Source organism: Enhydra lutris, unplaced genomic scaffold (genome assembly GCF_002288905.1).
Source record: "Enhydra lutris kenyoni isolate GAN:26980312 unplaced genomic scaffold, ASM228890v2 scaffoldscaffold7, whole genome shotgun sequence".
NCBI lineage: Eukaryota > Metazoa > Chordata > Mammalia > Carnivora > Mustelidae > Enhydra > Enhydra lutris.
In genome coordinates, this window is record NW_019154091.1 from 35,411,110 (window position 1) to 35,433,303 (window position 22,194).

General features: G+C 36.0%; 1 protein-coding gene across 2 annotated transcripts in view; it reads right to left on the reverse strand.

Moving 5' to 3' along the window:
* Positions 1–2,789: 2,789 nt before the first annotated feature.
* The window catches only part of LOC111142106 (TANK binding kinase 1), a 49,870-nt gene continuing 30,465 nt past the window's right edge, over positions 2,790–22,194 (reverse strand). The window contains exons 7-21 of one of the 2 annotated variants that reach the window (XM_022495063.1): positions 22,060–22,170; positions 18,446–18,625; positions 15,519–15,715; positions 13,850–13,908; positions 13,500–13,591; positions 10,093–10,194; positions 9,271–9,349; positions 8,717–8,838; positions 8,539–8,615; positions 7,799–7,838; positions 7,188–7,289; positions 6,978–7,074; positions 6,236–6,342; positions 5,940–6,011; positions 2,790–3,573 (exon numbers count right to left, since the gene is read on the reverse strand). In XM_022495063.1, the coding sequence (XP_022350771.1) occupies positions 3,522–3,573; positions 5,940–6,011; positions 6,236–6,342; positions 6,978–7,074; positions 7,188–7,289; positions 7,799–7,838; positions 8,539–8,615; positions 8,717–8,838; positions 9,271–9,349; positions 10,093–10,194; positions 13,500–13,591; positions 13,850–13,908; positions 15,519–15,715; positions 18,446–18,625; positions 22,060–22,170 (1,489 nt within the window). In that variant the 3' untranslated portion in view covers positions 2,790–3,521. The remainder of the gene's footprint in view (positions 3,574–5,939; positions 6,012–6,235; positions 6,343–6,977; positions 7,075–7,187; positions 7,290–7,798; positions 7,839–8,538; positions 8,616–8,716; positions 8,839–9,270; positions 9,350–10,092; positions 10,195–13,499; positions 13,592–13,849; positions 13,909–15,518; positions 15,716–18,445; positions 18,626–22,059; positions 22,171–22,194) is intronic. The other variant, XM_022495062.1, reaches the window with a different exon arrangement.

A 22,194-nucleotide genomic window follows, 5' to 3' on the forward strand; every position in this document is an offset into this window, starting at 1 on the left:
TCTATTCCGTTTTTGGTATTCCTTAGGATTTGGACTTTGAGTCTTCCTGTAAGTGACAATTGGGGAGGAAGTCCAAATAAAATAACAGTGTAAGACTTTTGAAGATACTTAGGTCTTTATTTATTTATTTTTAGTAATCTCTATCCCCAATATAGGACTTGAACTCAACCCCAAGATCAAGTGTTGCATGCTCTTCTGAGACAGCCAGGAGCCCCAACTTTAGTGTTCTTAAAAATGGGATATGGGGGCACCTGGGTGGCTCAGTTGGTTAAGTGTCTGCCCTCAGCTCAGGTCATGATCCCAGGACCCTAGGATCAAGTCCCGTGTCAGGCTCCCTGATCAGTAGGGAGTCTGTCTCACTCTGCCCCTCAACCTGCTCATACCCTCTTCTCTCTCGCTCTCAAATAAATAAAATCTTAAAAAAAAAAAAAAAAAGGGACATGAATGATATATCCAGCTAAAACAATAGTGTTACAGCTCCCTTACATTTTCAACACTTTGTATTTTCAGCACTTCTGAGTTTTGTTTTTTTTTTTAAGATTTTATTTATTTGACAGACAGAGATCGTAAGTAGGCAGAGAGGCAGGCAGAGGGGGTGGGTGGGAAGCAGGTTCCCTGCTGAGCAGAGAGCGCAATGTGGGGCTCTGGGGCTTGATCCCAGGACCCTGGGATCATGACCTGAGCCGAAGGCAGAGGCTTTAACCCAGTGAGTCACCCAGGCACCCCAGTACTTCTGGGTTTTAAACATTTGAGTAAATTTCCTACAGCACTTCTGAAAGACAAAGCACAATGCGTAACAGACATTTCTGAGTGGGGTGAAATCAGAAACAGCAGGCTTACCCTGGTTGTGACTATGATTCTGAAGGGAGAATAAATTTTTGATATATTAGTTGAGATTGCTTATTCCTACTGATAGTGGTTTTTAAAAAATTTTTATATTATTTATTTATTTTTAAAAAAGATTTTATTCGACAGACAGAGATCACAAGTTGGCAGAGAGGCAGGCAGAGAGAGTAGGGGAGGCAGGCTCCCCACTGAGTGGTGTGGGGCTCAATCCCAGGACCCTGGGATCATGACCTGAGCCAAAGGCAGAGGCTTTAACCCACTGAGCTACCCAGGTGCCCTGGTTTTTTTTTTTTTTTTTTTTTAAATATTTTATTTATTTATTTGACAGAGAAATAGAGAGCACAAGCAGGCAGAGCAGCAGGCAGAGGGAGAGGGAGAAGCAGGCTCCTGAGTCCAAGGCAGGGCTCAGCACCTGAGCCAAAGGCAGACGCTTAACCTGAGCTACCCAGGCACCCCCAAGAGTGACTTTCTTAATTCCTAACAACTTTCCTCTTATTTTTAGCACAGAACACCATAAAGGTGAAATTACTGCTCAAAAAATTAACAGGAAAGCAAGATAAACCCAAGATTATTATAATTCCTTTCTGGATAATTTATGGATAAGTATATTCTAGAATAAATATTTTGAGAAGATCTTTCATATCTAAGAAGAGCTAGCCTGCTTGACAAAGTGTAGAGGTCTGTAAGGCAATCATATAGTATTTGGTCATTTCCAAAACCATAGAACCTGGAACTTCAGAAGATATTATGGGATTATTTTTCAACTTTCTTCCCTAACCTCTAATTCCTTTTTTATTTACTCAAAAAGATTGCTTTTTCTCCATATGCTTTATGTCCACTTATTTGAGTTTTTATTTCTTCTGCTGTTAGAGCTATAGCTTATGTAAAGAGTTAAATCCACTAAGTATATACCATTTTTATATCATGAATCCCTACCTTTTGAAAATATATCACAATATTGAAAAAAAGGCTACTAAACTGATATAACCTATTAGGTTATTATTAGGTAAGCACACTAGTATGTATCACCATGTATTCATTAACTTAAAATGTTCTGAATGAGGATTGTATTTCTGAAGGTAAAATTCAAAAGCAAGAATACTAGGGATACCTGGAGGGCTCAGTCCGTTAAGCATCTGCCTTCGGCTCAGGTCATGATCTCAGGGTACTGGGATCAAGCCCCACATCGGGCTCTCTGCTCGGCAAGGAGCCTGCTTCCTCCTCTCTCTCTCTCCGCCTGCCTCTATGCCTACTTGTGATCTCTCTCTCTGCCAAGTGAACAAATAAAATCTTAAAAAAAAAAATAAAATAAAACCTAATCCATTTTCAGCAGCAGCTGGGTGGCTCAGCTGTTAACGTCTACCTTTGGCTCAGGTCATGATCCCAGGGTCTTGGGATATAGCCCCGTGTTGGGCTCCTTGCTCAGCGGGAAGCCTGCTTCCCCCTCTCTTACTCCTTCTGCTTGTGTTCCCTCTCTCCCGGTCTCTCTCTGTCAAATAAATAAATAAAATCTTTGGAAAAAAAAGAAAACAAAACCTAATCCATTTTCAGTTTCCCAATGTTCATGTTACTCAAATTTATTTACTCTTTGGGACATGCTATCTTTATGATATGCAGGTTGTGCATAATCACACTTTAATAATCTGGTAAGTCAGAAACCAAGACCGAAATCAGAACCACAACCTTGTTGGATGAAATAACTTCTTGCTGAGTCCATCCTTTAATATACAACTCTTGGTAGATGTTTCAAAGAGAATGTTCCCTTTGGATTTGGATAGCATAAATTTATTGTAGAATTTAAACTAAACTAGAATCAGATTTAGAAGAGAAACAAAACTGTCCTTGTATCCAGTAGTCTGAGAATGATTTACCATCACCACAGATATTATTTCTTTCAAAAGACAACTTTTGTTTCTCAAAATGCTATACACAGAAAAATACAAACTTTTACATTAAAATTGAGAAATTTATTGATATTTTTTCATGATGGAGTAAGCAGAAATTAAACAAAAAATATACAGCTTGAAACAGTGGAAATAATCCTAAAATTTTTATGACAGTTACACACTTATGGCCAAAATAAAATGAACAGTTTTTAATAATTAAATCACTTTAAAAATTCTGCTCAATAATTTATCTGAAATTAAACACATGTGACAATAACTGGGCTCTGGGCACCTTGTAAAATGAAACATCACTTTCCCTTCCACCAAAATTGTCATCCTAGTAAAACAGTGATTCAGTTCGGCTCCTCACCCAAAGAATCCACTTCTCTATTCTATCACTTATAAGCAAGTCAACTATCAGTCTTTTCTGATCTGTAAGGATGACAATTTTGGTTCCACTTAAAAAATGTTTCCAATAGGCAGTTAGAGATGTAGAACTCAGCCTCACTCAGAAGAGTAGAGGATCAGTATTTCAACATATCGGTCATGGCTTTCTTCTAGAGCTCACTGAGGTCCTCATTTAATTATAAATGTTAAAAGGTAAAATTACATCTTAACAGCAGCCAAAAATTTATATCTTTTTTATGTATTTACAATATTGTACATATTTACATGACCACATCAAATACTGAATTGTAGAAATAAGAGACCATTTACAGAGGCATTCATTTAATGCCCCAGCATTATTTTCTTGTGCAAACTAAAGCTGTCCTCAAACTTCCCAGAAAGCTAAAGACAGTCAACATTGCGAAGGCCGCCATCCATGGTTAAAGAGCCAAACCTAAAACACAAAAGAAAAAAGGAAATCTCAGATGATTCCTTTATTTGGCCCTAACATTTTAAAGAATATAGGAGACTTTTCAGATGAGTAAGCTATTAAAGAGTTTAAGCAACTATGATTTGCTCTATTTCTTACTGAAACACAGTGGAATTATTATAAATATGTGAAAAAAAAACAATCAGTGGCTTGGAAGGACTTTTTTTTTTTTTAAGATATTTATTTACTTACTTATTTGACAGAGAGAGAGAGAGAGAGGAAGCAAGCACACAAGCAGGGGGAGGAGCAGAGGGAGAGGGAGAAGCAGGCTCCACACTGAGCAGGGAGCCCGATGCAGGACTTGATCCCAGACCCATTTCAGATCATGACCTGAGTCAATGGTAGATGCTTAACTGACCGAGCCACCCAGGAGCCCCAGAAAATGGATTAGGTTTTAATATGGAATCTCAAATCAATGGGAGGACTTCTTCTTCTTTTTTTTTTTTTAAAGTCAATGGGAGGACTTCTTAAGAGAAAAGGATGAGGGATGTGATCTAGGAAGTATTAGGAAAAACTGGGTAAATTTTTTTTGGTGGGGTGGGATTTAGAAAACCAAAAGTAAGAAGTTGGGAGTAAGTGTGACATCTCAACGAAGAGTAAGGAATGCAACTTATTAGAGCAGAATGTTATTTTAGGGGCCAGCAGGAAGTAAAGTTGAGTGAATGAGCTGGGCCTGAGTATTCTATTCTTTGAATTCAAGTGTGAATTTAGATTTGACCTTTTAGGTAACAGGGGTTTGGAAATTTCTGAACTGAAGGAGTATGTCAGTAGATAGTGTTTGGGAAGATTGTTTTGGCTATAATAGCCATGACAGATGGGCAAAGCCTGGTCTTAGGAAGATAGGTGGTAGGTTATCACCACAGCTCCTATGTGAAGAGGAAGGAGGTCTGATGAGGCCAAGAGGGGGAATACGGAAACATTCTGAAGAAAGATCACCAAACTTGATGAAAGGCAGCAAAAGGGTTAGTATCTAAAATAACCTATGTTCAAGGATCAGGAAAAAGGTGGTTCCACTGAAGAGAATGAGGAAATTGGAGGGGAAACTGAGTTGGGAAGGGTGGTATGATGTGATTTTAAATACAAAAGAAATGAAGTGATAATGAGACAGCCACAGGGAGACAGTGGTCAAGACCTGGAGTCCATTATTAGTTCTGGCAAAAATCCGTAAGCAGTCATTTAATATTTAAGCTGTGATAATGCCATGTTATATCACCCATATATTGTCAAATAAATTTGCAAATAAGACAGGGGAAAGTGACTTATGGGACATGTTTTAAGAAGTGGGATTTTACGTCACAAGGCAGAAGAGATTCAATATAAGTTTGTGAAAGCATATCTTAATAGTCCTTTCTTGCTGATATTTAGCTCAAGTTGTGAAAAAACTAAGTTGGGTACTATAAAAAGGTTAGATAATTACTATGTAATTGCTATAAACCAACAGAAAAAAAGATTTTAAAACCAAAAGGCAATTCACACACACAAATCTGAATAAAACATAAAAAGATGCTTTCATATCACTATTAACCAAAGAAATGCAAATTAAAACAAGGTATCAGTTTTAACCAACTAAGTCAGCATACATTAAAAATGGTCACATTAAAAAAAAAAAAGGTAACATCTGGGGTGCCTGAGTGGCTTAGTCGATTAAGCCTCTGTCTCTTGATTTTGGCTCAGGTCATGATCTCAGGTTTGGGAGATCAAGCCCAGCCTCAGGCTCTGAGCTCACCAGGGCATCTGCTTGAGATTCTCTCTCTTCCCCTCATTTTGCTCACCTCTCACCTGGTGCATGTGCACGCTCTCAAATAGTTTAAAAATAATTATTCTAAATTTGTTTATTTAGAGAGTGAACAAGCATGTGGACGGGCAGAGCGAGAGAAATCTTCAAGCATATTCCCCGCCAAGCGCAGAGTCCAAGGCACGGCTCAATCTCCTGAACCTGAGATCATGACCTGAGCCCATATCGAGTGGTATGCTTAACCTACTGAGCCACCCAGGAACCCCAATAAATTACAATTCTAATGAGAAGATGTATGAAAAATAACGTGCAAAAGATTTTCAGTTTCACAAATGGATTCAAATTAGCAAATAATTCTATTAACCAGTGCTACTATACAATGGAATCAATCACAGTTGACTTGTCTTTATCCAAGCAACCCCAAACGCATTAAAAGGCACCATGGAAATCACAAAACAAAAGGGTTCTGACTTTATATCCTTTCCCCACTACTTTAACCTAATGATATAGGAAGACAGACAGGTACAAATATAGATCTATAAGTATTCCACTGCATATAAAATTACAGGGCAGAGTTAATATTTGCATTACTTACCTTTCTAAGATATGATTATTTTCAGCAAGTTCTTTAACCACCCCTTCCATTTCTTCCTTTAATTTCTTCATACTATACAAACAAAACAAGTATCAATGTCTCTGCTCAAGAAAGTATGCAAATGATTTAGAATTCTATTAATATGTTTTAGTTCTCTAGATTGGAGTAAGCCATTAAATACCATTAACAAATATATTCACAACAAATATAAAAAATTTCAAAATAAAAGAACAAGATCACAAACTGAAATAAAAATGAATGAAAACATCATAGTTACCAAATAATAAATCTCTTACCCAAGAGTCATTTCCACTAATGTATTAGAACATGGATAAATTGCGGTCATGGTATGTTTGATTCCACTGGAGGCTGCAAACATTTTCTGGGGCAAAGTTTCTTGTAACTGAAACGTCAAAAAAACCTACATCAATCACTGAACAAAGTATAAACTACAGATCTTACATTAAAGGTTACACCTTTTTTTGCTTTTGTTTTTTTAAAGATTTGACTGATTTATCTGACAGAGAGAGAGCACAAGCAGGGGGAATGGCAAGCCCAGAGACAAAGGGAGAGGGAGAAGTAGGCTCCCTGCTGAGATCCCAAGACCCTGGGATCAGGACCGGAGCTGAAGGTAGATGGTTATTAACTAACTGGAGCCACCCAGGTGCCCCAAATGTTACACAATTTAGTAAGCCCTTACAGCTTTAAATTTTAATTTCAAATCTGTGAATGATACAGTACTTAAACCACCACTTTAAAAAAGGTTCTCTTCATAGATGATTAAAAAGAATGGTCTATCAGATGCTTTTTAAAATAATTTTTAAATTTTTTATTTTATCAGATGCTTGTAATTGTAAAATACCTAAGTTCTGAAAATTTGGTTCAAAACACATATTACAAATGGGCAAACAGAACTGAATATAAGGTGTATTAAATCCTATTTCTCTCTTTTCAATCATTTCAAATATAAACTGAGAAGAAATGTATTTTTTCCTAATAGGAAAAAGATTTTTTTCTGGACACTTTTGATAGTTATACCTCATTTGTATAGTCTTGATACTTTGATACTTCTTCTTCAATATCAAAACACTGATTAGTTAGGGATAATAACTGTTTCCTAAGATGAAGCATCTTTCTAAAAACCAAAAAGAATCAATTAGTAAGCAGTCTAATGAAATACTATCTTACTTACAATATACAATGTACACTGAATTGTACTTTGTGCAGTCAGCCACTAAGGTTCCTTACCTCATCCATTCTTCTGACTTATCCAAAAATGCCTCATATTTTTTAACACATTCGTCTGTAAAGTGGGTCATAGCTTTTGTTGCATGGTAATACAGTTTTTGCCTATAATTTAGAAATAATCACATACTTAAACCAATGTGACGGTTTCTATTTCCAATATTAAAAACTTTTCAAATACATAAAATTTATGTTTCTTAGTAATGACTATTCTGGCTTTAGAATATTGATAGTAGAAAGCCAAAGGTTTCTAAGATAGGCATTATAGCAGCAAGATATGAAAGAGAAGGTTCATGATGGAGAATGGTCAGAAAATACTTATTTAATGAAGTTAAGGTTAAGAAAGTGGTTTATTCTGTCCTTGCCTATGTTCTCTATTATCTATACTTCTGCAATCAAAGCACATAATGTAGAAGATTCCCTTCTACATCATTCTCCCTTCTCCTTAACCTCTCAACCAGACAAAGTGGGCCTCAAATATGTGCACACACAGTAACAATTCCGTAAAGTCAAGATTAAAAATGTACTTTCTATCTGAATTAATTTCAACTTTAAGAGGAACTGTATTAATTACATAACCAGAAATAATTATTAAACACGATAAGGACACTTACTTATCAAATTTGTGGATCTGTTCTTCATTGTAAGCTAATCCTAAAAATAAGAAATATGACTTCTGCAAATATAGAATCACAAAATCATGCACACTTCTTTTTCTTTTGAGAGTATGACTTCGAAAAAGCTAAGAGTTTAGAGTAGATGACACAAACTTACAACCCATGGGTTAGATATATAGCTTACAAAAGTTTTTAATTGATCTCTACACTGTTAACATTAAAAAAATTAATTAAAAAAAATCAGAATATTTCTTTCTTTTAAAGATTTATTTATTTATTTAAGTGATCTCTACAACCAATGTGGGGTTCAAACCCATGACCCTGAGATCAAGAGTTGCATGCTCCACTGACTGAGCGAGCCAGGTACCCACAGGATATTCTAACAAAATCTGTATTTCCAGCTTCTCTTAAGAATAGGAAGATTTTGGTGCAATAAATTTCATGAATCTGAGTAGTGACTCTCTCCTTCATATGGGTATCTCCTCTCTTATCCTCCTCCTCCAATCTCGTTCCCTTTTGTTACATGACTGGTCTCTAGAGATTTTAGAGTTCAGGACCCTTAATTTAAAATACTCAAAAAACGTTGGTTTTAAGAATAATTTTTAGTATATTCAACCTCCTTCCCAACAGAATCAAGTGTCTGAAATAAGGAGCCACCCTTATAAATATACCAAATTAATCCACCTGAATTACAACCAGTAGAGCTGATTCATTAGATTAATAAAAATTTTACTTACTACGTTCCGCTTTGTCTTTTTTGAACTGATAGTAAATCTCTGTGATGCAATTTAGCAGGACTTGTAGCTTTTCTACACTATATAAGGAAAAAAAAACCCAAATAAATTAATTGAGTCAATGTGAAAAAGGACATTTAATAATAAGAGCAGACACTACCAGTAAAATTATATAACCTACTGTCTATCTTTTGGATGAGTGCCTTCTTGATGGGCCCATGAATCTGCCAGCAATCCACCTGGAGATAATTTGCTTTCGACATCCTGAAGACTGGTTTCTATTGTTCCCTGAGAACTGGAAAGCTAAATAAAACCAGTGGGTTCAGATCCAGATTAGCAAAATACAGAAATGACACATTGCCAATGGAGTCTACAGTCTGAATCATTATTTCTTTTGTAGATTATGGCAATTTAAAGTCAAAAATATTATTTTTATTTTTAAATGCAAGGACAGTTTCTTGGTTTGATTTTCCACAAAGAGTATCACATGATAATAAGATAAGAGATTAACTAGTATTAATACATTTTATAAAGCATTTCTTACACTAAATATCCTTTCTTAAAAAAAACATGCAAAATACTTTCCATCATTCAATTAAGCTTGATTCTTTACCTGTAAAATATGGTTAATACTCTGTATCTCATAGAGTTGTTGCAAAAGTCAAATAGAACCATTAGCATAGTTAACCATTAGCATAGCAAACCAATGATTGTCATAATTTTGTAAATACTTACTCTCAACAATTTGGTGTGTATGTCTGAAATTTCACCTAATTCTGCTGCTTCTAGGTTGATCTTCATCAACTTTTCGTATCTGTACAAAAAACAATTATGGAAAAATTAAATGAGCATAATGAATACACAGATTTTAAAAGATGTTTTATAAATTATATCTGAGTTTTTATGACTATTTGAGAATAAAATATTGAATGCAAAGCCTATAAGCAACAGATTCCAAAAAAAGTTGATGTCTCTGTAAAGAAGGAATTTCCAACAGTCTTATGCCAAGAAAACAGTCAAAATACTAGACCGCAGAACAGCGGTCAATAGTACACACTGATTTCATTTATTATATTTCCTCTGCAATATAAATAATACAGCCCAGGAACAGGGAAATCTAAAATATTCTGTTTCAAAAAATAGTCTCAGGGATAAGGTTAATTAATAAGTACTAGTAAACTAAAAGTAACCCCCCAAATTCTGTAAATCCTACCAAAACACAGTTCTAGAGCACCCCTTCCCACTTCCTTTGTTGACTGTAGTTTTTGTGTTTTCCTATTCAGAGTGGCTGCTTTTGCAAGGTTAAAAAATCAGACATTTCTATGTCAGATTACCTTTTCCTTTACAAAGGGTAGGAGAAAATGTCACCAATGCTCTTTTCTTACCGAGAAGACTAAATTTTGTCTTTGCAAGGAATTAATTTAATCTAAGGTTGTATCTTAATACAAATATTTGCACAGCATATTGTATGATGCCAAGGATAATTAAATAAATGAAAGAGAAATGGGACAATATTTAACATTTTAACCACTATTAGTATGGAAGTCATCTACTCACACTTTCACAGTTTTTTCAATGTTTCTGATACAGAAATCCAATGTGATCACAACTTCTGTCTTTTTGTGAACAGTTTCATTATAATCATCTTTAACTAATTCTCTAAAAAATAATAATATTCTCATTAGTTTATCTAATGAATGATTTTTTTTCTAAAAACATTCAATTTATTTGCCAGAGAGACAAATAGCAAGAGAAGGAACACGAACAGGGGGGAGTGGGAAAGGGAGAAGCAGGCTTCCAGCTGAGCAGGGACTTGATCCTAGGACCCCGGGATCATGACCTGAGCCAAAGGCAGATGCTTAATGACTGAGCCACCCATGTGCCCGTTTTGTTTTGTTTTGTTTTAAAGAATTATTTGTTTTCTCCTGTCACTAGTTGCACTACTGTTACTATTGTTCAGACAAATTTATTAACAATCTTGTTATATTATGAAAGCCAGTTCATTTCCCCCCCGCCTTGGGCTGAGTCTTGCCAATTCACTTTTTATTACTGAAAGCATCACTGTGACCCTATGCTTTTCCAGGACACAAACTATTAATTACTACTTATTAAGAGTTTAGAAATCTAAGGCATTAAAATTATATTAAGGAATTAAAAACAAATAATCACATGAATAAGCTAAACAGCATTATGCCTTATACCATCAGAATTAATTTTAATTATTATTATGATCTCTCAAGAAGCAGAATGACATAGTAAATAATAAAACTGGAGGGCTTTTGGTTTACATTAAAGGTCAACAAACCAAACCTGTTTTTGCTAAGGATGACATTTATATTTTCTTTCTTTTTTTTTTTTTTAAAGATTTTATTTATTTATTTGACAGAGAGAGATCACAAGCAGGCAGAGAGGCAGGTAGAGAGAGAGGAGGAAGCAGGCTCCCTGCTGAGCAGAGAGCCTGATGCGGGGCTCAATCCCAGGACCCTGAGATCATGACCTGAGCCGAAGGCAGCGGCTTAACCCACTGAGCCACCCAGGCGCCCCTATATTTTCAAAGGTTATAAAAACAAAGTAAAAACAAAGAAGAGAGGTGTGCCTGGGTGGCTCAGTCATTAAGCATCTGCCTTCAGCTCAGGTCATGATCCCAGGTCCTGGGATCAAGCCCCACATCGGGCTCCTTCCCCAGCACGAAGCCTGCTTTTCCCTCTCCCATTTCCCCTGCTTGTGTTCCCTCTCTTGCTGTGTCTTCCTCAGTCAAATAAATAAATAAGATCTTTAAAACAAACAAACAAACAAAAAAACCCAAAGAGAACTTATGTAGTTCATGGAGTCTAAAATATTCACTAACTGAAAAAGTTTACCAACAGTGATCTATCTTAAAAACTATTAAAAAAAACCCCAAAACCAAAAAACAAAGCAAAAAACTAGTTTCTCATGGCTTACTAAACTACAAGTTACTAGATAAAAGAAATCCAAGCTTTATGGAGCAGTGACTGTGGTAGATAACAACCACATGAACATGAGAGAGTAAGTAACAATACCACAAAAGTAAACAGAGTCAACACTTAAAAGAGTTTTCTAGAAATTATTTAGTAAAAGTGAAGAGGCTTTTTAATAGAAAAAAGCAAAAAAAAAAAAAAGAAGAAAGAAAGAAAAAAGCATAGGCTTACAAACTGGGTATGTGAACACCTAAAAAAACCCCATCAATTTATGGATTTAACATAAAGGTGACAGGCAAAAAAAGTGTCATTCTTCTTTCTTCTTAAAGCACCAGCAGAATGAGAATGATGAAACACTTCATAGATGTTTTTGCAAGAAAGGATGAATAGGTGTGAGGCAGATATACATGAACTGTCACAAGCACGAAAGCCAAGCAGCATTATGAGCCCAGGGAACATGAGGCCAGGACTATGTGCATATAAAATTCAAAAGCCTCAAATGATGTATAGAAACTGGAGGCACAAAGTTCAAGGGAGACTGTTCTCTGGTTCTAGCAGGTGAAAGACCGCAACTACAAACCATGAAAGGTAAAAAAGGGCAAGTCATACTCATCCACAGAACATTTCTTAGGGTTACTTTCAGGGAAGAGAATACGTAACTAGATGATCAATATTCTGACCTACAATAACTATATTAAGTGATTCGGTAAAAAAGAAAAAATGTTTATTGCTTGTCAAAGTGAATGTGTATTTCACTGTATAATTTCACTTACATGAACAGTCTAGAATAGGCAAATCTATATAGATAGAAAGCATATTTGTGGTTGCCTGGGGATAGAGGTTATGGGGGAAATAGGGTGTGGTTGCTAATGGGTGTGGCTGCTAATGGGTATAGGATTTCTTTTTGGGGTGACAAAAATAATTTATAATGAGTGGTGATGGCTGCACAACTCTGAATGTACTAAAAACCACTGAATTATACACTTAAAAATGGGTGAATTAAACAGTATGTGAATTGCAGCTCAATAACGCTATTAGAAAAATAAAGTTGAATGTACACTTCATTTGGGAAAAAGGCAAGAAAGAAAGGAAGATTCTGAGGACATAAACTCTAGAATAAGTACAGACTGTACTGCATTATAATAATGCCAAAGCCAGGGCAGCTGGGTAGCTCAGTCAGTTAAGTGTTTGCCTTTGGCTCAAGTCATGGTCCTGGGGTCCTAGGGTCCTGGTGTCAAGCCCTGTGATGGGCTCCCCTGCTCAGCAGAGAGCCTGCTTCTCCCTCTCCCTCTTCCCCTTGCTCATGCTCTTTCTCTCTCTCAATTAAATAAATAAAATCCTAAAAAACAAAACAAATAAACATAAAACAAAAAATGACAAAGCCTAACAAGACAGTGAAATGACAGCCCCAGTCAAGGTCCTTGGAAAAAGATTTCATTTACCATCACATTGTACAGTGTGGCATGTTTTAAAATTCAGATACTATTTGTCCTATCTGTCTCACAAGATTGTTGTAGGTATCAAATGAAAAAAATAGTTGCTAATTTTTTTTTTAAGATTTTATTTATTTATTTGACACAGAGAGACATCACAAGTAGGCAGAGAGGCAGGCAGAGGGAGAGGGGGAAGCAGGCTCCCCACCAAGCAGAGAGCCCGATACGGGGCTTGGTCCCAGGACCCTGAGACCATGACCTGAACCGAAGGCAGAGGCTTAACCCACTGAGCCACCCAGGCGCCCCAGTTGTTAAAAGTTTTGTAACCAAATGTGGAACAAATGTATCATCATAAAACCCAAGGGACACCTGGCTGGTTTTGCTGGTACAGCATGTGACTCTTGATCTCAGGGTCACTGAGTTCAAGCCCCACCACTGCGTGCAGAGATTACTTAAAAACAAAGTCTTTAAAAACAAAACAAAACGAAACAATATAAAACCCCCAAGCACTTGACCCTACTTAGTCTGAAGAGGTAAAGTATCAATGATGGGGTGGTTACCACTTATTTTCAAATTTCAATTTCTTACTTACATCAACCATCGTATCCCCTTTCGCATTAATTCCTGATAAAGCAGCAAGGTACTGGCAACTTTACAGGCATAACACACAACTCCTGTTATTGCCTAATGAAGAAACATAATATTTGGTGCTAATTGTGGTACAGGATAAAAAAAACTTCTACATAACAACTTTCCAGCTTATATATTTTTATATATAAAATAAATAAATAAATATATAAATAAATAAATTTAAATGAATAATTTCCTAGATCACATACACATATGTAAAGATAATACACTTGACTGTTTCCACTATTGATAATTTTAATTCACATGTTTACAGAGTAATTTTTTTTCATAGTAATTTAATTAAATACTAACCTTAGCCATGCTAGCATCCCCATCTAAATCATAACGTGGATGTACTTTAGGGAGGGAAACTGAAATATGAAGTTAAATAATTAAAATCAGAAATAAATCATTTTGAATAGGTTACTATATCCTTTACATAGCAATTTTCAAAATTAAACATTAACCTCTAAATTAAACATTAGTAGCAAAACTCTTTAAAGTTCTTTTTTTTTTTTTTAACTATTTATTTATTTGAGAGGGTGAGAGAGACTGAGAAAAAGACAGAAAGAGAGCACGCATACACAGGAGCAGGGGGGAGGGGAGAAGGAGACTCCCTGCTGAGCACGGAGCCTGAAGCCCGGCTTGATCCCAGGACCCTGGGATCATGACCTGAAGGTAAACACTCAACCTACTGAGCCACCAAGGAGCCCCAAAGTTCTTTTCCAGGTTAAAAAAAAAAAAAAAAATCACTTGAAACAATTAACACTCAATCCTTAACAATGAAGAAATTACCTGAAATATTTCTAAAGAGTTGTTTTTTCTTTCTTTCTTTTTTTTTTTTTAAAGATTTTATTTATTTATTTGACAGTGAGAGTTCACAAGTAGGCAGAGACACAGGCAGAGATAGAGGGGAAAGCAGGCTCCCTGCTGAGCAGAGAGCCCGATTCGGGGCTTGATCCCAGGACCCTGAGACCATGACCTGAGCCGAAGGCAGAGGCTTTAACCCACTGAGCCACCCAGGCGCCCCGAGTTCAGTTTTTTCTTAAATGTATTTCTACACAATAAGCTCAATACTTCTTTTTAAATCTAAATCAAATCCCAAAGACCCAAACAGAAAAGTAAAAATCTGGGGGCTTTAAAATCTTTAAAAACAACAAAAAGATAAAAATCTGGGTAAACCCCTCCCACACCGGTAAGATTAAGATTAATAATTTAAGATCTCAAAATGTAGATCTAATATTTCTTAGACTCCAAAGCCTGGCAAAGTGTCCTAGTCACACTGGACACAATAAACATTTGCTCATATTTATGATACAAAAGGTTATTTTGAGTGTTAGTAAAATACTAAAAGCAGAAAGCTACAGTAAAACATACATGGCAAACTATTTTACCATTTTTTTAAAAAGATTTTATTTATTTATTTGACAGACAGAGATCATAAGTAGTCAGAGAGGCAGGCAGAAAGAGAGAGGAGGAAGCAGGCTCCCTGCTGAGCAAAGAGCCCGATGTGGGGCTCAATCCCAGGACCCTGAGATCATGACTGAAGCCGAAAGCAGAGGCTTTAACCCACTGAACCACCCAAGCGCCCCTTACCATTTTTTTTTTTTAAAGATTTTATTTATTTATTTGACAGAGAGAGAGGGAAGCAGGCTCCCTGTTAAGCAGAGAGACTGTTGCGGGGCTCAATCCCAGGACCCTGAGATCATGACCTGAGCCAAAGGCAGAGACTTAACCCACTGAGCTGCCCAGGTGCCCCTATTTTACCATTTTTTGAAACAATATTGAAGGTCAAATTCTGTAGTCTACAAAGGCTCTTCAATTTTACTACGAGTCTCATTCAACTAATTTACAAAATACTAGTATTTATGAAAATTCTACATTACTATCATCATCAAGCTTTATGAAGATGCCAATTATTTCTACAGATCATTTTTTTTTTTAAATGGCTAGCAGGATCACTAAGAAAATCTCCACTTACTTTTCTCATATATCAATCCTATGGTATTCAGAGGTTCCCGACTTACTACAAAGATGGGATTTTCTTCCGTCGTTTTAGGGAAATGCTGTACCAGTCTTCCAGGTTCGATGACTAAACGTCGTCCCTCATATATAAGTTCTTGATTTGAAGAAATAATTTTGGTTTGTTTATACACCAGTTCATGAAATACAGTAGCACTGTGTGAGAAAAATTCAAAAGGACAACATAATTGGGGTGGAGTAAGAAGTTTTAAAATCTTTTTTTTTTTTTTTTTGTGCTGAGTGTAACAACATTCATTTCTACGTGATACTTCAGATCATGGGCAGTCTATAGAAACACTGCTTTGTTGATGTGGGTACTATGATGTCTATTAAACTGAAAATTCCATATAACGTGTCTAGACAGCTATCAATTCCAAAATACTTTTATGTCTGAATAACCATGTTGGATATGTGTAAGACACAGGATTCTTAATGTTTACTAATGGGGAGCCAACACGGCAGATCACTTTGGAGCATGGACTCTGGATCAGACTACATGGGTTCAAATTCCAGTTCTACTTACTTGCTGAATTACCTTAAGTTACTTAACTACTTTGTGCTAAGTTTCCTCATCTATAAAACATGAGCAGTATCACCCACCTCACAGAACCGTGGAAGATTTAATCCCTTTAACAGCTGAGAACAGTCTCTGAGATATGATTGTAGAATATGTTAAATGAATGAATAAAACCAGATTTTTTTCAAACTGGTATTTTGGGGAAAAAGGCAGATTCTCCCTGAACAGACCTATGCAATCAAAGAAACATTTCATCAGCAATGCTGTGATTTGTCTCAGGCTTGGGTGGGCTTTTTTATGTTCAAATGTATTCTGAAAATGAAATAATGGCCAGCACCTATGATATATCTTTAAATCTTTTTAAAAAGATTTTACTTATTTGAGAGAGAGAGAGCACGAGTCAGAGGAGGAGCGGAGAGAGAGGGACAAACAGACTCCCTGCTGTGCTAAGAGCCAGACTTGGGGACTCTGGGCTCAATCCCAGGGCCCTGAGATCATCATAACCTGAGCCAAAATCAAGAGTCGGCTGCTTAACTGACTGAACCACCTAGGTTCCCCTATGATACACATTTATTCATGCTATTACATACCAAAACAAAGATGAATAATACACACCTACCTGTTATATTAATATTTTATTATATTGATGTGATATTTAATGTTTATATTATTATACATGTTACATATTAAAATCTAAAATATTATTTTATCTAATTGATTTTACTCCTTGATAAATTAATTGCCAGTAAAGGTCTCTTTTTGAGTTTTATGAGACATCAAAACTGCTGTTTGAATCTTGTCAAAACAGACACTGAGAATGGGTGTAATGCTTTTTCCCCTTCATTTTATTTATTTATTTTTTTAATAAAAGATTTTATTTATTTGACAGACAGAGATCACAAGTAGGCAGAGAGGCAGGCAGAGAGAGAGAGGGAAGCAGGCACCCTGCTGAGCAGAAAGCCCGATGTGGGGCTCGATCCCAGCACCCCGGGATCATGACCAGAGCCGGGATCATGACCAGAGCTTCAACCCACTGAGCCACCCAGGCGCCCCTCCCCCCCTTCATTTTATTTATTTATTTATTTTTATTTATATATATTTTTTAAATTATTTATTTATTTATTTGACAGACAGAGATCACAAGCAGGCAGAGAAGCAGGCGGAGAAAGAGGAGGAAGCAGGCTCTCCGCTGAGCAGAGAGCCTGATGCGGGGCTCAATCCCAGGACACTGGGATCATGACCTGAGTGGAAGGCAGAGGCCCTAACCCACTGAGCCACCCAGGCACCCGCTCCCCTTCATTTTAAAAAACATTTGAGATCACTGTAGATTCACACAGATTTTTTTTTTTTTTAAGATTTTATCTGACACACAGAGAGTGACAGACAGAAACACAGTAGAGAGAGAACACAAGCAGAGGGAGTGGGAGAGGGAGAAGCAGGGTTCCCACTGAGCAGAGAGCCCGATGCGGGGCTCAATCCTAGGACCTTGGGATCATGACCTGAGCTGAAGGTAGCTGCTTAACGACTGAGCCACCCAGGTGCCCCGATTCATGCAGTTCTAAGGAAAAAATACCCATTGATTCTGTATACCCTTTGCCCAGTTTCCCCCAATGGTAACATCTTGCATATATTATAGTGTAATATTATAACCAGGATATAGCTTCTTATATAGTCCACCTATGATTTCAGATTTCCCTAGTTTTACTTATATGTGCATTTAGTTATATGCAGTTCTATCAAATTGGTAGATTTTTAAAAATAATATAGGCATAATGTGTTTTTTTAAGGTAAAACAAATACTTATTTCTCCAACACCTAATACGGGGTTTATGCCACATATGTAAATAATAAAACACTGACTATATTTAAGACATATGCTTTAATCTTTTTTAAGTGGCAGGGTAATACGCTTAAATTTTTTCTTTTTTTTTTTTTTAAGTAGGTTCTTTGCCTAACACGGGGTTTGAAATCAGGAACTGGAGATCAAGAGTCACAGGCTCCTCTGACTGAGCCAGCCAGGCAACCCTGACAGGGCAGCACTCTTAACCTAGCCCATTTACTGGTAGATGTTATCTGTGGTTATGTGATTATGTAAGAGAGAAGGCACAGAAACAAAAACAGCCTTATAAAACCTGCAGTTTAAGAAGAAACCAAGTTGACTACAAATTTTATAAAAGTAGAAAATTAATCCTTTCACTCTAAAAATAAGTGAAAAAAAATTTACTAAGCATGCAGACTTAATTTCCTAAGTGGGAAGGGGGTGCCTTTGGAGAAGGTGAGACATCTTTTCCATTTCCTCTACTAATTTAGAAAGATAATTATAAAACACAACATTATGATATAGGATGAAAACATAAAGAGGTACTTACGTATTATAGCTATGAATATAAATCTTATGAGCTGTCATTTGTTGCAGTGAAAAAACATGAATTATCATTCGATGAAGTATATCACTAGTTTCTGCAAAAAACTGGTCAAAACCCCAACACTTTTCCTGATCTGCCTCCAGGATGTTTGCAAGAACAGGGGTAAGTAGAACCTGAAGACCCCTAAAATAGTATTGAAAAAGTTACTTGAAAAGTGAATGTTGCATTTTCTCTAGATACAAAAATATTAATACTTACCAACAAATCAAAGTAACTGTTATTGCTTAAGATTGATCTAAAAATTTTTTTAAGATTTTATTTATTTGAGAGAGAGAAAGAGAGAGGGAGAGAGACAGCATAAGCGGGATGAGGGGCAGAGGGAGAGGGAGAAGCAGGCTCCCCACTGAGCAGGGAGCCTGATGTGGGGCTTGATCCTGGGACTCAGGGATCATGACGTGAGTGAAAGGCAGACACTTAACTGACTAAACCACCTAGGCGCCCCTGATCTAAAATTTTAAAAAATCTGCCAACTTTTCAGAAAGTCAGGTAGCCTTGGTTTAAAATTACTTGTCAATGAATCAGAGGTTATGGTATATTTAATGTTAACTTATCTTTTACTGATTATTTTATTTGCTCCTTCCCAAGTTTTCTCACTTTTCCAAACACTCCAACGTTATACATCCATGGCCATCAATACAAGATCAGTGGATTAGAACCAGGCAGTGATGAGGATAAGATAATGGCTTAATTTCAAGGTCTTTAATATTCTTTTAATATGGTTCTCCAATATATAATTTTTAATGTTGAATTTATATACTTTTGTAGTATACTTTTTTTGGTAGTATATTTCTTTAGGAAGTAAAATTGATATAATCATCTAGAGATCAATGAGTGCCAATTCAACTAGAGATAATCTTTGACTAATAAGCTTAAATTTTTAAAAAATAAAAAAAAGAATGTAAAGATTTTTTTTTATTAACATATAATGTATTATTTGCTTCAGGGGTACAGGTCTGTTAATCAAGTCAAGACTTATTTTTTCTCATGCTTTCACTAAATTATACAATACACTCAAAAAGACTCTCAATTATGGAATTTCAAATAGTTTTATATATATATATGTATATATATATATACATATATATATATGTATTTTTAAATGCAGGCTCCATGCCCAGCATGGGACCCCTGAGATCAAGACCTGATGTGAAATCAAGAGTCGGGCGCTGAACTGAGCCACCCAGGTGCCCCTAAAACATATTCTTGACTATGTAACAGACACTGGAATAATTCCTTGGTGTGCTTAATTACAATTAGAGGTGGACAGGTGATAGCATGCAAGTTAGTTAAATGAGAACCAGAGATCTTTGCTATCGGTCTCTCTTCCTACTGTGCTTTCAAAGCTTTGAGAATGTGAGTCTTGGAATGGCAGCAGCTACCTTGTGGCTGCCAGCAAAGAGCATGACCTAGAGTAAAGACGAATCAGAGAAAAGGAGATGTGAATGATTTGAAGAGACCAAGTCTTGACATCACAGTCTGATTCCAAGGATTCAGCTGGGCTTTGAGTTCATATATACATATGAACTTTCAATTACAAAGTCAATCTACATCCTTTTTCACTTAAACCAGCTGAATTAGGTCTTTCTCGATTGCTACCCAGTCTTGGCTAATATATATAATGACTGTTATTTATTTTTTTTAACAGTTGTTCTATTTTTCATAGTTGTTTTCATTGCTGATTTGTAGTACTTAAAGTACTTACTATTTAAAAAAAAAAACGATTATATAATATACTTTCTGGTACCTAAGCAATTTTTCTAAAAGAATTTGTAACTTGGTGTGCTAAAGACTGATAGGTAACACCTGCATCCTGAAATATACAATCTGTAGTTCAGATTGTCAAATTACTCATTCCGAATTTCAGAAATATAATGATTAGCCAATGCTCACTTCCTGACCCTTTGACATTTTATCAATTTTGCCTGAAATTCCAAAAATGAGTATTTTCTAAAACAAAATTTAACACAAACCACTATTAAAACGTTCAACTTCTGCTCTCCAATCAAATGAATTTCTCTGGATAATTCTGGTTGCAAGACCCAATATCATTTTGGAGAATTTCTTTAAACACACAAAAATGAAATTGTCAGAATAGTGGTTCTCAAAAACTTTAAAATTTTATACCATGTTGTACACCTGAAACTAATATAGCACTGTGTGTACTCAAAAAAATTTTTTTAAGCCCCCCAAAAAGATTTTAGAAGAACTCTTAGTTTAAATGAGTATCACAGACATCAAAAATATGAAACAGTAATAGATGATATTTTATTAGCTTATGATATATATGGTTTTTTGGATATATATGGTTTAAGTGAGTAATATCTAATATTTAAAATATTAAATATTTAAATTTATTTATTTGTAGAAAATCATACAAAAAGCACCCACAAATTACAATGGATGTTAAGCCAATAAATCATAACCTATGTTACTTGTAGATTATACAACTGCCAGACTCAGGAAAAATGGAAGTCAATTCAGTAATCAGAAATTCTAAATATTGATGAGTGTCTTGGGTTTATTTCCAGGATAAAACTTAAAATAATTTACTCTCTAAACTTCTTTCTCCTTAAATTTTTCTTTGTGGTAACAGAATTCATGTCTGACAATAAAATTTTTTTGAGTTCTGCTTACTAAGTTAAATAAGACCCACCTGAACTTTTGAAACAGTGAAAAAAGTAGTAGAAAAGTATTAATTCTCACCTTTTCAATAATATAAATACTTTTAAAAATGAGGAAAATACTAAACTTTTTTTTTTTTTTTAAAGATTTTATTTATTTATTTGACAGAGAGAAAGCACAAGTAGGCAGAGCAGCAGGCAGTGGGAGAGGGAGAAACAGGTTCTCCAAGGAGAAGGGAGCCCAATGTGGGACTAGATCCCAGGACCCTGGGATCATGACCCAAGCTGAAGGGAGCCGCCCAACCGATTGAGCCATCCCTAAACTTCATGACTATTTGTTTTTTAGAACTCTAGTTATTACCATCTGCACCACTATTTGTGGTCTGTCCATATGGATGGTCAGTACAAAATGTACCAAGTTCCTAAGCGAAATCTCTACATTGGACAGAATTCTAAGACAAGTGATTAGCAAATCAAAAATGTTTGCCCTGTATCCTAATAGAGATCTGGTAAAACTATTTATATATATCTATAAATCTTTACATTGCCACAAAGACAAACACCACACTTCAAAGTATGCCTAAAATATACTAACATCTTTTTTATTTTTAAAAAAAAATTTTTTTTTTTAAAGATTTTATTTATTTATTTGACAGAGAGAGATCACAAGCAGGCAGAGAGACAGGCAGAGAGAGAGGAGGAAGCAGGCTCCCTGCTGAGCAGAAAGCCCGATATGGGGCTCGATCCCAGGACCCTGAGATCATGACCTGAGCCGAAGGCAGCGGCTTAACCCACTGAGCCACCCAGGCGCCCCTAAACTATACTAACATCTTAAAAAAAAAAGCCCAAACCAAACCACACTGAGTATTTGCGATTTTAGTCAACAAAGATCTCAAACATCAAAGTGCAAAAGAGAACTGGATACACCATACTGACCGAGAAAGACTACAAGAAATAGGCATGTCTCCACTCCAGTCGATTGGTCCATTTTCTGCTTTCTGTACACCAGATATTGCACCAGAAGGCTTTCCAGTTATTATTTTATACCTTGGGAGGAATAAATGCAGAATA